This window comes from Symphalangus syndactylus, chromosome 19 (assembly GCF_028878055.3).
Source record: "Symphalangus syndactylus isolate Jambi chromosome 19, NHGRI_mSymSyn1-v2.1_pri, whole genome shotgun sequence".
NCBI lineage: Eukaryota > Metazoa > Chordata > Mammalia > Primates > Hylobatidae > Symphalangus > Symphalangus syndactylus.
In genome coordinates, this window is record NC_072434.2 from 15,571,216 (window position 1) to 15,587,896 (window position 16,681).

Here is a 16,681-nt window from a genome sequence, read left to right on the forward strand (position 1 = left end):
GATTTTCCTGCCTCAGCCTCCTGAGCTGCTGGGATTTCAGGCATGCGCCGCCTGACTCGGCTAACTTTTGTATTTTTAGTAGAGACGGGCCTTCACCACGTTGGCCAGGCTGGTCTCGAACTCCTGACCTCAAGTGATCCGCCTGCCTCAGCCTCCCAATGTGCTGGGATTACAGGCATGAGCCACTGTGCCTAGCCTATAGTCTATGTTTTTATTTCTCCTGCTAAATGAGAATTTAACTATGTTATCTCACCATTATTAATTTAGTTCTCTCTATATAGAAGGCATATGTCTTTATTCTATTGGATATTAATATAATAAAGCATGTAGTATAGCATTTTTTTGAGACAATGTCTTGCTCTGCTGTCCAGGCTGGAGTATAATGTCATGATCATGGCTCATTGCAGCCTCAACCTCTCTGGCTCAAGCAATCCTCCCAACTCTCAGTCTCCCGAGTAGTTGGGACTAGAGGCATGTGCCACCGTGCCCGTTTAGTTTTTGTATTTTTTGTAGAGACAGGGTTTTACCATGTTGTACAGGCTGGTCTCAAACTCCTGGACTCAAGCCATCTGCTCACCTAGGCCTTCCAAAGTGCTGGGATTACAAGTTTGAGTCACCACACGTGGCTCAGTATAACATCTTTATTAAATAATAGGAACAAAAGCTCTGGCAGAACTAATAAAGACAAAGCACAAATATACAATATTACATATAATAAACACGATACTTACAGATTCAGAAGTAATAAAAAGAACTGGATACTGATCTACAGCCATACCGCCCTGAATCCCTGAATGCGCCCAATCTCATCTGATCTTGGAAGAACTGAATACTGTGTCCTACTCTACTGTAGAACAGTGCCCAGCCAGGATATCGGCCTTCTACAAAGTTTGTTCCCACTTATCCTCCCACCATCTGGGTTTGAAATGGCTGATTTCCTCACACCATCACTAATCCCAGGATCATACACATTTTATATTCCTTGTTAGCTTGCAATTGCTCATTCCTCTTTGCTCCCCAAAATGTAGAAAGCTCATCTTCCAAACAACTCACAGGGAAGATGGCATGCCCCTGTTTAGACAAAGAATAAGAAGGAAGAAAGAGCTGCATGGCTTGAATATCTGATGTGATACTAAGAGCTTGCAGAGAGGATATAGGGTTTCTTTCACTGACTTTGTATTTGTTGACTTCACTAAAGAAAATGCTCTTCAAACTGGGAGGTGTTCACCCAGCAGAAGAGGAAATTGGGGTTAAGTGAGCTAAAGACTAGTTTAAAATAAATTAGACCTTGAGATAAGAAAAAAAAAGCATTTCTAGGTGAAGGTGGAAATTTGGAATGCTGTGAGCCATTTTAAGGATATGACTGGATTCTTCAAATATTAGAAGGATACCATTTCCAAGAGGGAAGAGATTCATTCTTTGTAATTTTCTAGGAGGACAACTCTACGATTAAATGGTGGGGTGAATGGGGAAAGAGATTTCAACTCACGTTGACAAATTGGCGGCTTCGTGCTCCAATGGGCAGTATTGCCTGAGAGGATACATTCAGCAGATGAGTGACCAATGAGTCGGTGCCTAAAGGCAAAAAATGGAAAATAATTGTGCTGTATATACCTCATCAACTTCCTCACAGCATGCATATGTGGCAAACCAGAAGGATTACAATGCAGGAGAAGTCTAAGGCCTAGCCTAAACTTTACCTATTATTCCCAGCTTTTCTACTTCTTTTTCCTCTTCTCTCACTATTGAAAGAGATATTTCTGCTCTAACTTCTCCTGGCCCACATTGCTTCTTAATATCTTGGCTTCATTGTGGACTGTAACTGGCACCAAAATGAAACAATTATTTTGTAGACCTGTTTGACAATTTTTTTCTTAAATCCTATGTTTCTCTAAATATTATTTCTGCCATTTTTGGTTTGCATTTTCCCTCAATTTTTGTTTGTGTGTGCGTAATACTATGTCATTTTACTTGGGACATGTTTTTTATAAATACAAGGTTTGTTGCTTTTGATCTCGTCTAGGAGACTTTGTCTTTCAATAAGAAGATTAAACCAAACGTATTGAGATAAATGATACATTTGATTCGCTTTCATCATCATTCTTTCACTGCCTTTTTCACTGATTTCACGATGCCCAATGATGAGGATGTGGAGAAAGCAATGAATAAAGTCACCTGACCCAAACATGAGGGAGCTTATTTCTGGTGGAAGAGAAAAATGCATTCCTTGCTATTCCTTTTCCTTCCCTCTCATTTACTATATGGAACAGATAGATTCAACTGTTTTAGTCATTCTAATAATTTGGAAATTAAACTTAATATTTTTTCCAATAAGGAATTTCATTTTATAGGTGTGCATATATATTATACATATACACGTGACACATATTTAAATCTATTTTCTCAATTTTAGAGTCAAACTCTATATAGTCAGTCTACCCATCTTTTCTGTAATGTAAGTCTAGCCCATCTTTTCTTGCTGTCTCACATTTTCTAGTTTTATTGATATGTTCTATGAGTTTAGAGAGATTATTAATAAATTATGATTACATTGCCAAGTTTTGGTGTGTATTTTTTTTATTGTTGTTTTTTCTTTTTACCAATATCCTATCTCATTGAGATTTCTTTTGGAATTCATCATTCTCCTTTTTAAAAATTTGCTTATGAATTGCCTGGGAAACATACTTAAATGGTACAATTTTTGTGTCTTTGCTTATCCTTCAATGTGTATCTGGAGCCTCTAGGTGTGAATATTAGCTTGGTGCAATAGAAATGCTATCTTATACGATTTAGTGTTGTATAGAATCAATGTGGTGCCAATAAATTTATTTCTTTTGTGGGTATTACATTTTCATGTTTTATTTCTGGAATCTGAGTTTTTTTCTCTATCCCTGAAACACAGAAGTTTCCCTAGTGATGGCTAGGTATGGACTCATTTGTTTACCCTTCTGGAATTTTTGCTACATGTATTTTGAATCCTGACACCGTGTTACATATGTCTTCTCTTTTTCCTTTTTTGAGAAAGGGTCTCATTCTCTCATCCAGGCTGGAGGGCAGGGGTCTCCTCAAGGCTCACTGAAGCCTCAGCCTCCTGGGCTCAGGTGATCCTCCCACTTTAGTCTCCTGCCTAGCTGTGACTACAGGCACATGCCGCCATGCCCGGCTAATTTTTATGCTTTTTTGTAGAGATGGGTTTTTGCCATGTTGCCCAGGCTGGTCTCGAGCTCCTGGGCTCAAGTGGTCCTCTTGCCTTGGCCTCTCAGGGTGTTGGGATTAGAGGTGTGAGCCACTGTGCCTGCCTGTCTTCTCCTTTTCATCTTTTCCCACTGCATTCAGGGAACATTCGGTTAACTCTTCTTACTCTTTGCTTTAATTTTCTGATATAGATCACATGTATGAAATGAAATACATAAACACACTGAACACATATATTCATTCATATACACACTTCATGGCTAGTTTCACAGAAGTATTTGTACAACTGAATCTTGTCACAAATATGAGAAGGAGAGTGTTCTGAAAGTTTCCCTGGTTTCCTGGCAGTAAATCTCTTTTGTAAAATTTTTCCTGATTTTTCAGACTGGTCTATTTTACATATATTTCCTGTTTCTTCTCATAAGCTCAATGTTTTTCTGCTTTATGCCATACAGAGGTTCCGCACTTACTCAGCAATGCAAGATGGGGAGGGCACAGTCAGGAAATTTATCAATTCTATTTAAAAATGCTTACAAAAAAGAGAAAAGGAGACATTGGATTTATTCTAACTTTTGTCAGATTCTAGGTGCTGTGGTCTGTGAGGCCTATGCTGGCAAATGTTCTGGACACCACAAACTTCCTTTCAGTGTCTGTTGCGGTGGCACAAACTTAGCCCCTATTCGCTACCTGGCTTAGCTGTTCCCGTGAAGAGTGAGAATGAGGCAAAGCCTCCATTGTGTGCTGAGCAAGGGTGAGCACCAACAGCTGGACCCTGCGCTGTGAGCACCTGATGCCTGACGTTTTCAAAGGGGCTCTATTATAGGTTGAATTGTGTCTCCTCCAAGTATGTTGAAGTCTTAACCTCCAGTCCCTGAGGATGTGATCTTATTTGGAAATACAATCTTTGGAGACACAATCAAGTTAAGATAAGGTCATTAAGGTAGGCCCTAATCCAATATGACTTGTGTCCTCATAAAAAGGGAAAACTTTGGACACAGACATGCACAGAGAGAACAGCATATGAGAACACAGACCCAGCGGGAAGATGGCTGTATGAGGACAGAGACAGAAATTGGAGTTCTGCTGCCACACGCCAAGGAAGGCCTGCAGCTCCAGAAGCTGGAAGATGCAATGAAGGATCCTACCCTACAGGACTCAGAGGGAGCATGGCCCTCCCAACACCTTGATTTTGGATTTCCAGTCTCTAGAACAGAACTCCAAAAACTTCTGTTGTATTCAGCTGCCCATTTCGTGTTACAGACATTCCTCAAAGATATTGCAGGTTCAGTTCTAGACCACCACAATAAAACACGTATCACAACAAATGAGTCACATGAATTTTTTGATTTCTCAGTGAGTCTAAAAGTTGTGTTTATACTATACGGTAGTCTATTAAGCGTGAAATAGCATTATGTCTAAACAAAGTCATACTTTATAAAATGGTTTATTGATAAAAAATGCTAAAGATTATCTGACCTTCAATAAGCTGTAATCTTTTTGCTGGTGGAGGGTCTTGCCTCAAGGTTGACGGCTGTGGACTGGTCAGGGTGGTGGTTGCTGAGGGCTGGGGTGGCTGTGGCAATTTCTTAAGCCGAGACAGCAATAAAATTGCTGTATTGATTGACTCTTCCTTTCACAAAAGATTTTTCTAGCATGCAGTGCTGTTTGTAACATTTTACTCTCTGAACTGCTTTCAAAATTGGAATTAATCCTCCCAGATACTGCTGCTGCTTTATCAACTAAGTTTTTGTAATATTCTAAATCCTTCGTGGTCGTTTTCACAATGCTCATGTCATCATCACCAGGAAGAGGCTCCACCTAAAAAAAAACCACTTTCTCTACTCATTCATAAGAAGCAACTCCTCATCTGTTCAACATTGATCATGAAGTTGTAGCAATTCAGTCACATCTTCGGGCTCCACTTCTAATTGTAGTTCTCTTGTTATTTTCACCACATCTGCAGTTATTTCCTCCTCTGAAGTCTTGAACCTCTCTCAAAGTCAGCCATGAGGGTTGGAATTAACTTCTACCAAACTCCTGTTAATGTTGATATTTTAAGCTCTTCCCATGAATCATGAATGTTCTTCATGGTATGTAGAATGATGAATTCCTTCCAGCAGTTTTGAACTTACTTTGTTCAGATCCATCAGGAGAATTACTGTCACAAAATGTATTTCTTAAATAGTGAAACTTGAAAGTCAAAATTACTCCTTCAGCCATGGGCTGCAGAATGGCTGCTGTTGTTAGCAGGCGGGAAAACTCCATTCATCTCCGTGTCCATCTCCATTAGAGCTCTTGGCTGCTTAGGTGCAATGTCAATGAGCAGTAATATTTTGAAAGGAATCTGTTTTTCTGAGCACTAGATCTCAACAGTGGGCTTAAAATATTCAGTAAACTATGCTGCAAACATACCTCTGTCATCAGGCTTGGTTGTTCCATTTATAGACACAGGCAAGGTACATTTAGCATAATGCTTAAGGGCCCTAGGATTTTTAGAATGGTCAGTGAGCATTGGCTTCAACTCGAAGTCACCAGCGGCATTAGCTCCTAAAACTCAGCCTGTCCTTTGAAGCTTTGAACCCAGGCAATGGCTTCTCCTCTCTAGCTATGAAAGTCCAATAGACGGCTGTTTGGTCTACATGGAAAATCTGTTATTTAGTGTAACACCTTCATCAGTGATCTCAGCTAGATCTTCTAAATAACTTGCTGCAGCTTTTACATGAGCACTTGCTGGTTCACCTTAGACCTTTATGTTATGGAGAGGGCTTCTTTCCTTAAACCTCAGGAACCAAATTCTGCTAGCTTCCAGCTTTTTTTCTGCAGCTTCCTGACCTCTGTCAGCCTTCACAGAATTGAAGAGAGTTAGGGCCTTGCTCAGGATTAGGCTGTGGCTTCAGGAAATGTTTCCAGTTTGATCTTAAAACTTCTTCCGTATCAGCAATAAGGCTGTTTCATCTTCTTATCATTCGTGTGTTCACTGGAATAGTACTTTGTATTTCCTTCAAGTATTTTTGCTTTGCCTTTACAACTCGCTAGCTGTTTGGCACATGAGGAATGGCTTTTGGCCTATCTTGGCTTTCAACATATCTTCCTCAGTAAGCTTAATCATCTCTAGCTTTTGATTTAAAGTAAGAGATGCATGACTCCTCCTTTCATGTCAACACTTGAAGGACAGTGTAGGGCTATTGATTGGACTCATTTTAGTATTATTGTGTCTCAGAGATTAGGGAGTCCTGAAGAGAGGGAGAGAGAAGGAGAATGTCTAGTCCATGGAGCAGTCAAAGCACACACATTTATTGATCAAGTTTTCTGTCTTATATGGGTGCAGTTCGTAGGGACCCCAAAAAATGACAATAGTAACATCAAAGATCACTGATGACAGATCACAATCACAGACATGATAATAATGAAAACATCTGGGATATTGTGAGAATAACCAAATGCTACAGAGACACAAAGTGAACACACGCTGTTGGATAAATGATGCCGACGAACATGCTTATCGCAGCGTTGCCACAAGCCTTCAATTTGTAAAAAGCATAACATCTGCGAAGTACAATAAAATGAGGAAGGCCTGTACTTTTTGATGGCAGCCCTAGCAAGCGATCGTGCTGTTATCATTAAAATTTGTTCTCTCACACAGCTGCTAAATGGTCTTCCCTTTCTCCCAGCAATGTCTACTCTGGGTTAGGGTTGTTTGTGTGCTTTGACTACTACACTTCTAATTTTTTTTCCTTCCCATCCAGTGAACAGCATACTGTTTATATGTGCACTGCCCTGGTTTCCAGCAAGGATACAGATTTTTCCCCTAATCTCCTATCTTTGTTCATTTCAATCAGGAGTTAACACCTGTGTTCAAGCCTCTTAAGAGCAGGTGGCAATAGCCTAGTTTCCTTGTTGAGATGTGGCTAGAAAGTACTATTGCTGTGCTGGAACTGTTAAACCAAGAGATGTTGCTGCCAACTCACCCTGTAGTACAAGAATAGTTGATTCTGGATCCAATCTGGATGTCTGTGATCACATGCACCACGCCATTCACTGGATCCGGAGGAGTTTTACATGATTTACCTATGGGAAAGAAAGTATTTTGGAGCCAGGTAGAGTAATCTGAACTCTCTTCAGTACATAAGGTCTCAAACTGCATGTAGCTTCCTGAAGAAAACACGCAGTTCTGATGGTTCCACAGATTTTGGCACCTTGAGAAAACTCATCAGAGTGCTGAGGATCAGCCACCTACTAAGCCACTTTCAAAAAGACCTTCCCTCCAGATCTATTCAGATCTAGATTTAGATCTGTGTAGATACCTTGAATCCCTTATCAAAATGTAAAGATTATTTATGGCATTATTTACTACCAATATATTTCAAAGTTTGCAAAGGATTTCTTCCCACCTTGTTATTCAAGCAGAATTTGTCTTCCTACACCATTTTTTTCCTGATCTAGTCATTTATTATTTTCTTTCCCAAAGGGAATGAAGATTTTCTCTACAACTATTTCTTGAAACATTCTCATGAAGTGGGCATTTCAAGCAATAATCAAGGATGACCTACAAGGAAAACTCTTACATCCACCTATCTGAACACTTTTCAGAAAAAGTTTCTCATATCCCACATTTGAAAAAATACAATAAGAAGCTTTTGCAGACATGGGAAATATCCAATGCAAGTTTACTCACGTTTACAGACATCTTTGGGACTCGACCAGACCAGGTTATCTAGACATGTGATAGAGAATGGCCTCCCATAGTTCTCAGGACGGCATTCGTACTTTAAAGATGTCCCAATGGGAAAGTCAGATGCATTGGTTTGGGTCTTCAACTTAGCAAACAGAAAAGGATCCGGGGCTTGACAGTGACCTAGAGACCAAGAAATCAAGAATATCTGAGTTAATAAAAAGACACCCAATGTGTTTCCTCTTTTCTCTTCCTTGGTAGATTTGATGCCAGAAGAAAAAAATCTTTTAGTTATGAAAAAAAAAAAAACTTCCCTGTAAAATAGCAAGGAAAGTTCCATTAGCATAGGCTTATAAGGAAGTATATTATCTGGAAGACTAGTCTGCTCTCTGGTCTTTCTACTCATATAATTTATTTATTTTTATTTTTAATTTTTTTTTGTATTGTTAGTAGAGTTGGAATTTCACTGTGTTTGCAGGCTGGTCTGGAACTCCTGACCTCTAGTGATCCACCTGTCTTGGCCTCCCAAAGCCTATTTTTATTGTTTTTGAGATAGGGTCTCACTCTGTCACCCAGGCTGGAGTGCAGTGGCACAATGTTGGCTCACTGCAACCTCTGCCTCCCAGGCTTAAGTGATCCTTCCATCTCAGCCTCCCGAGTAGCTGAGACCACAGGCAATTGCCACCACGCTCAGCTAATGCTCATATAATTTAATGTAAAGATAGCTCCGATTTAATTTTTCACATTTTTAGGCAGCCAGAAAGAGTTTTTCTGCCCAGGTTCCAGCTTTTGTGTCTGGTTTCCTTGTACTTCAAGGCATCAAAACTCCAATGAGAGTCCGACAAGCATGGGCGGGAACTCAAGACATTTCCTGGCAGAAGGAGCCACTGATTTTCTAGGTCACATTTCTAAGCCAAACACTTCAATGAGGGGATTCACAGGCATTTGTTTTTAATTCATATGATTCTAGTGAAGGACTTTCCCACCACTCACCGCCTCCCTCTTTTTTCATCAGTCCCTCCATCTGCAAAGGTCATCAGGAACTTATATGTTGACCTACCTTAGAACCATTTATCATTGGTTTGGCATTCCACTGTGGCAAATGCACAAATAAATACCACACTGCAATTATGGAAATATGGAGGGCCTGGGTTAGATATTCTGAACCCATTTGGGATGTGGGGAATTTAGCACTAACCCAGAATTCCACAGCGAGGGGCAGGGCTGCTCCAAACCCCATTCCCTTGAGGGTCACTTGTGCAGCGGATGGTGCTCTCTCCAATGAGGTCGAAGGTCCTCCCTCTGTCTGGGTGGGGGTCGCATGTGTAATTTACTGCTTTTCCAAAGGGAAAGACTTCCAGAGGTTTTCCTGTGTGTCTCCCATTAGGAATAACTGGAGGACTTGGACAAAAGATTTCTAGAAAAAAGGCAAAAGCTCTAAGTTTCATTCAGGAGTTTCACCAGAGGTATTCTGCAATTACAGGGTGCTATGATTGGTGTCGCTGAAAATATGCTAAGGAGATGACAGTAGACATGAGGACTTTGAAGAGTTGGATTAAGTGAGATGTCAATGAAAATGTATTGCAAAGTACAAAAGAGATTTGTCTATCCTGAATCTTCCAGATAGTAACGGTTCCTGGACAATAGAAACTTTACAACTTTAATGAAGTAGCAAAACATTTGAAGAAGAAAAATAGCCACTTTGAAGGGTTGCTCATTCATTTAGTTAAGATATATTAATTGAGCACTTGTCCTGTGTGAGTCACTCATCAGGATCCTGGGGACACAGTGCTGAGAAAGGAGCCTACGTTCTTAGGAAATATTTCTCAAATGTATATATGTGTGCTAATCATCTTAAATAGGTGAAACTTTCGCTGATTACTTATTGATATCGATCATCAATCTCAGTGATAACAATAGCCCTGTCACAGTGAATTGAAACATATTCAGGCCATTATAAAAAACTCCAGATGGATTCAGATTGCTTTGCTTTTGAAAATGTCTAGGTCTGTTGATGATTTATTTTCTCTTTTAACTTTCTGGGTCAGGTTTCAAGTTGTTACTCCTTTCTAGCATCTGTTTATTTGTTTAGAACAGTCTCTTCCTCATTTCTAATTGGCATTTTTCATTAGAACTGGAATTTGGAAGAAGCTACTTTAACTAGCAAGAGTTATGAAAAGTAAGAGAAAGGTTGAGTAGTCCAATCAATGAGCTTTCATGCGTGATGGTGTAACAGACATTTGTGATGCTGCTTCAAGGAGCGCTGGATTTCTTAGACAGCAAGAATCTCTATATAAGTTATGTTCTTCCAAAATTTTACTCTAAAAAGCACTGTAAGATGTCCAAGTCTATTTCTAACAACATAAACGTTTTAGTAAAATTTCATGGTTTTCTAAAGAAACATGTTTCCCAATCATTAGAATCAAGAAATGAAGCAAAGTTTTATCTTCTATTGGGGAAATTATAAATGGGGAGACTAGGAGAAATCAGTAGTCTACTGATTATTGAACATATGGGGCTCATTTTCAAAAAATGACATTATTTAAAGAGCCCACATTGCCAAGTCGATCCTAAGCCAAAACAACAAACTGGAGGCATCAAGCTACCTGACTTCAAACTAAACTACAAGGCTACAGTAACCAAAACAGCATGGTACTGGCACCAAAACAGAGATATAGACCAATGCAACAGAACAGAGCCCTCAGAAATAATACTACACATCTACAACCATCTGATCTTTGACAAACCTGACAAAAGCAAGCAATGGGGAAAGGATTCCCTATTTAATAAATGGTACTGGGAAAACTGGCTAGCCATATGTAGAAAGCTGAAACTGGATCCCTTCCTTTCACTGTATACAAAAATTAATTCAAGATGGATTAAAGACTTAAATGTTAGACCTAAAACCATAAAAACCCTAGAAGAAAACATAGGCAACACCATTCAGGACATAGGTATGGGCAAGGACTGCATGTCTAAAACACCAAAAGCAATGGCAAGAAAAGCCAAAATTGACAAATGGGATCTAATTAAAGAGCTTCTGCACAGCAAAAGAAACTACCATCAGAGTGACCAGGCAACCTACAGAATGGGAGAAAATTTTTGCAATCTACTCATCTGACAAAGTGCTAATACCCAGAATCTACAAAGAACTCAAACAAATTTACAAGAAAAAAAACAACCTCATCAAAAAGTGGGTGAAGGATATGAGCAGACACTTTTCAAAAGAAGACATTTATGCAGCCAACAGACACATGAAAAAATGCTCATCATTACTGGCCATCAGAGAAATGCAAATCAAAACCACAATGAGATATCATCTCACACCAGTTAGAATGGCCATCATTAAAAGTTAGGAAACAACAGGTGCTGGAGAGGATGTGGAGAAATAGGAACACTTTTACACTGTTGGTGGGACTGTAAACTAGTTCAACCATTGTGGAAGACAGTGTGGAGATTCCTCAAGGATCTAGAACTAGAAATACCATTTGACCCAGCAATCCCATTATTGGGTATATACCCAAAGGATTATAAATCATGCTGCTATAAAGACACATGCACACATGTTTATTACTGCACTATTCACAATAGCAAAGACTTGGAACCAACCCAAATGTCCATCAATGATACACTGGATTAAGAAAATGTGGCACATATACACCATGGAATACTATGCAGCCATAAAGAAGGATGAGTTCATGTCCTTTTTAGTGACATGGATAAAGCTGGAAACCATCATTCTCAGCAAACTATCATAAGGACAAAAAACTAAACACCGCATGTTCTCACTCACAGGTGGGAATTGAACAACAAGAACACTTGGACACAGGAAGGGGAACATAACACACCGGGGCCTGTTGTGGGGTTGGGGAGGGGGGAGGGATAGCATTAGGAGATGTACCTAATGTAAATGACGAGTTAATGGGTGCAGCACACCAACATGGCACATGCATACATATGTAACAAACCTGCACATTGTGCACATGTACCCTAGAACTTAAAGTATAATAAATTTTTAAAAATGACATTATTTATGAATCTCTCAGCATAAATTATTTAGGTACATGGTTTGAGAATTTAAGGAGTCTCGAACTGCTCGCCTTGTCTAATGTCGCTCCTCACTTTTCCTTCATTCCTAAATGCTTTGCTCTACTATCTTCATAGCATTGAATTTATTTTTCTTTCTTGTCCCTCTCCCCACCTGAGTAGAAACAACATGGGGACAGGGAATTCATTCGTCTTGTTCATTGATACAACTCCAGTGGCTAGATGAACATCAGGCACAAAGTATGTGATCAATAAATATTGATTAAATAAAGGTATGTTTAATATTTGTGTATTATCAAATATACACAAAAATTGTAGACTGCACCTGATGGGAGAATAAAATGGAAAAGAAAGAAGGGAGGAAAGAAGGAAGAAAGGGGAGAGAAAGGGAAGAAGGGAAGAAAGAACTGAAGAAAGGAAGGAAGAGAAAAAAGAAAGAAAAGAAAGAGAGAAAGAAAGCAAATTGTTAAGGCTTCACATTATCTAATCTCTCCTGACCTAGAAGCACTCTACCACAGGATTTATCGCACTAGAACACAGAATACAGAAGGACAGAGACAGATCAGATGGTTCCAAAGACAGGTGATGTACACATTGATTCACAACCAAACATTATTAAAATAAGCAATTTTCAAATCAATAATTCAGACTAGAAAATTGAAGAACCACATTAGGGGAGGTCATGGGTCAAATACTCAACAGATGAAGGGGAGAGATTGGCCTGAAATGTTACTCCTACTACTCACGTTCGCACACTGGAACGCTGCTATTCCAAAGGCTTTCCATTCCAGCCAAGACGCAGTAACTAGCAGAGTTGCCTTTTAATTGAAATCTAAAGAAGAAAATAGGAGTGAATAGTGAGCTGTTTCAGCCAAGAGGACACTTAGTTCACAATCTAGGGCCCAGCCCCACATCTCAGGATTTTGAGGACCTGAGGCCAGCAGGTGGCAGAGTTGCACAGGCTACCTTATTCTGGAACAATCCCAGCCTCCAGAAGGGAGCAATATAGAATGGCAAAACGCAGTAGCCTGGTCACATGATAGTCCTGCTTGAATTGAAAAAGGTGGTCATGACATAGCTGCCATCCCCTTGACCCAGGACCCAGGCCTGGAGCTTCACAGATTACTCCATGATAACCTGATAAATCACTCATTGTCATTATTAGAAACCCAGTCTTCTAATGCAGTGCCTTCCTAACTCTGACCCTGGAACAGCAAGTAAAACAGCTCCCAGTTTGGAGTGGAAAAGTGGGAAATAGCTGACGAGAGAACAGAGATTGTCCTTTCATCTCCACATCTGTGATGGCGTGAAGAAGGCTCAAAAGGGCAGTTTGGGCTGCTGAAGAGTAAGCGTGAATATTCTAGGGGAAAAAGGAAAGAAGAGAGGACATAATTTTTGTATGCAATTGTCGAAAATTCTCAATGTCTGTTGGACCCCGATGCCCTCCTAACTCTTACTGGGTGCTGGCATTTGGAGCCTGCCAAGATGCTGTGTTACGTTTTGGGATCAGGTGCTTTGTTACCCATGTTGGTCAGCTCCCATGTAGAGACGTGCACCCTGCGAAGAGCACTAGATGGACATAAACAAGGTAATGACCTTGCTGGAAATATTAACAGCAGCCATCAGGACCCCAGCCCAGAGCCCAGAGCCCATGACTAGCCAGATGATACATGACTGAATTTTTGAAAAAATGCTGATTTTTACATTTTCAGTCCTATCACAAATTTCACTAGTGATGATTTAAAGAATTTACTGAAATGATTCTTAAATGATCCTAGCTTTTTATAATAAGCTTTTTGTTACTTGCAATCTTTTCTGGTACTCTCTAAATTACTCATATTCCTTTTTGCTTGTAAAATATGATTTTTTTTCCTGAGACGAAGTTTCACTCTTGTTGTCCACGCTGGAGTGCAATGGTGCCATCTTGGCTCACTGCAAACTCCACCTCCCAGGTTCAAGTGATTCTCGTGCCTCATCCACCCGAGTAGCTGAGATTACAGGCACATGCCACCATGCCAAGCTAACTTTTGTATTTTTAGTAGAGACAGGGTTTCACCATGTTGTCCAGGCTGGTCTCCAACTCCTGACCTCCGGTGATCTGCCCGCCTCAAACTCCCAAAGGTGCTAGGATTACAGGCATGAGCCACCGTGCCTGGCTGATATTTTTTGCTTAATGTGTTACCTCTATATTCATAACCAGTAGTTATACTTGCCTTTGAACTTGCCAGTTAATATGTGTTCCAGTTTCCTCTTCATATCTCATGTTATTAGTTCTATACGTTTCTTTCCTTTCTTCCTATGTGTACTTTGAAAGTTCATCTCTCTGAATGTGTGTGTGTGTGTGTGTGTGTTTCTTTTAAGCCACACCAAATCTCCCCTTTTCAGACTAATTCCCAACCCCAATTACAATGTCCAGCAGGTCAGGCAAGCTCATACTCACCCTTCATCACAAACAAAATCCACTTTTGCTCCAAGCTGGAGATTTACTGGAAATAGCACACGGCCATTAAGAAGTTGGCCCATGAAGTCATCACAGGATTTCACTGGAGAAAAAGACAAATGAACAGAAATCACTGGCATGTGGAGAATAAAGACGCAAGCTAAAAATATCAAGCCAGATAAGAGTCTAGTCACCTTCACATCTGGGGGCTTCAGGGCTCCAGTCTCCCTGGAGTGTGCAGCGCAGAGACGCAGCCCCTCTGAGGTCATAGCCGGGCTCACAGCTGTAGAACACTTCCTGCCCGGGTGAAAAGTTGTCCTTGTCCCTTTGGGTATGCTCACCATGCAGGACACCTGGAGGCGGCTGACATACTGGGGAGAGAGAAACAAAGTACTGCTAATTGTGTGAAAATAACTTTTTTCTCACTGTTAAACTGGCTAAGGGAATAATAATTACAAATCTATATATAATAATAAAGGTAGAATAAGAGCCTTATTACATTGATAAACTAAATACACAGTGCAAGGAAGATGTCTTGCCATCAGTCACAGAACTGACACATGGCACAACTGTGACTAAAACAGAGGTATCCCCAATTCATTGTTTCTCATCTAAAGTATTCAACTAAGATTTCAGAATGGACACTTCCTTCTAGAATGCTTCCAATTACTGTTCACCCAGTACAAAATTGGGAGGAATGATGGATTTTTATATCTTCGTACTTCCTTTCTAGAAGGCATCACCAATTTAGTCTTGCATTTTAGGCAATAAAGGAGTGCCCCTGCCCATGTCTCATCTAATAGGTCCCTCCATCACCTATCACACTGGTGCAACAAATAGCGTCCATACATCTATTCTCATCTGCTTTCAAGTCTTCTCTCAGCGGCCACCTGACATAGGGTGGTGAAGAACTATGAGTCTCCTCTCTCCATGCTATGTACCAGGGTGCTGCCTAGTCATTCATTTCACCTCAGTGAGAAGGTAGGAAACTGTTAAAGAAAATCTGAAAGACCTACTGTCACCATAATGAGAGTGTATATTTCAGGCGACATATTGTAATGGCATCTCAGGCTCTCTCTTAATTTAGTTGATCTGACCTCGAGAAATCAGAACACATTTGGATCTCAACTAAGTTACATAAAACTGTTATAAAATGGAAAAAATAATTTCAGTTTGTCTTTGAACAGATCAGTTCCCTTTTCTGGACTTCAGCTTTCTCAAGCATCAAATGGGGGATTGGACTAGAAAAATGACTTCTTTGGGGAGTTTGTAAATACTCTGATGCTGTAATGTCCATTTTCAGGGCTCATCACCCAGTGTTTCTCTTGACTAAACAATGCCTGATGATGTAATATTGAGGTGCTGTGCTGGTTAAATTTCTGTTGTCCCCCAGCCTCACGCTTCTGCACTGTCTTTTGACAGCTAGCAATGGAAGCCTTAAAACTACAATCGTTTGTCTTCCTTGATAGCTGGGCTCTGGTTAGGTTCTGTCAATTGGAGGCATATATACCAAATTAAAAAGCAGGATGATGGCAGAATCTGTTCTACTTCTAGAGGTGGCTTGGGCAATGGCAGTATGGATGACTTCAGTGAGCAGCTACAGCTTGAATTCTAATGATGCCAATGACTTTGGCTCCTGCAATATCAGCTGCATTCTGGCAGCAGTGGTGGCTCCTGCAGTATTAGCAGCCTTCAGGGAGCTGTCCGCTCAGTGGGAGGGGCTGGCCATTTCAGCATCAGTCCAGGCTCCTGTGCTCTAGACTGGGAGCCACAGCAGCTCCCTGATCACTCGTAACTTTGCCTTCATCCTATTACTTTTCCTGCCCTTCTAACATCTTTGTGACCTATTAGCGGTGATATGGTTTGGCTCTGTGTTCCCTCCCAAATCTCACGTCAAATTGCAATTCCCAGTGTTGGAGGAGGAGCCCGGCGGGAGGTGACTGAATCATGGAAGTGGTTTCTAATGGTTTAGCACCATCACCCTAGTGCTGTCTTATGACAGAGTTCTCTCAAGATCTGCTTGTTTCAAAGTATGTAGCAACTCCACCTTGCTCTCTCTCTCTCTCCTGCCAAGCACGTGAAGATATGCGTGCTTCCTCTTTGCATTCCACCATGATTATAACTTTCCTGAGGCGTCCCTAGCCATGCCTCCTGCACAGCCTACAGAACTCTGAGTCAATTAAACCTCTTTTCTTTATAAATTACCCAGTCTCAAGTAGTTCTTTTTTTTTTTTTCTTTTTTTTTTTTTTTGAGACGGTGTCTAGCTCTGTCGCCCAGGCTGGAATGCAGTGCCGTGATCTCTGCTCACTGCAAGCTCCGCCTCCTG

General features: G+C 40.5%; 1 protein-coding gene across 1 annotated transcript in view; it reads right to left on the bottom strand.

The window, feature by feature from the left end:
• The window catches only part of CR1 (complement C3b/C4b receptor 1 (Knops blood group)), a 106,480-nt gene that overhangs the window by 60,150 nt on the left and 29,649 nt on the right, over nucleotides 1–16,681 (bottom strand). The window contains exons 6-12 of the mRNA XM_063613605.1: nucleotides 14,549–14,725; nucleotides 14,355–14,457; nucleotides 12,661–12,746; nucleotides 9,066–9,284; nucleotides 7,871–8,050; nucleotides 7,164–7,263; nucleotides 1,490–1,575 (exon numbers count right to left, since the gene is read on the bottom strand). Of these exons, the coding sequence (XP_063469675.1) occupies nucleotides 1,490–1,575; nucleotides 7,164–7,263; nucleotides 7,871–8,050; nucleotides 9,066–9,284; nucleotides 12,661–12,746; nucleotides 14,355–14,457; nucleotides 14,549–14,725 (951 nt within the window). The remainder of the gene's footprint in view (nucleotides 1–1,489; nucleotides 1,576–7,163; nucleotides 7,264–7,870; nucleotides 8,051–9,065; nucleotides 9,285–12,660; nucleotides 12,747–14,354; nucleotides 14,458–14,548; nucleotides 14,726–16,681) is intronic.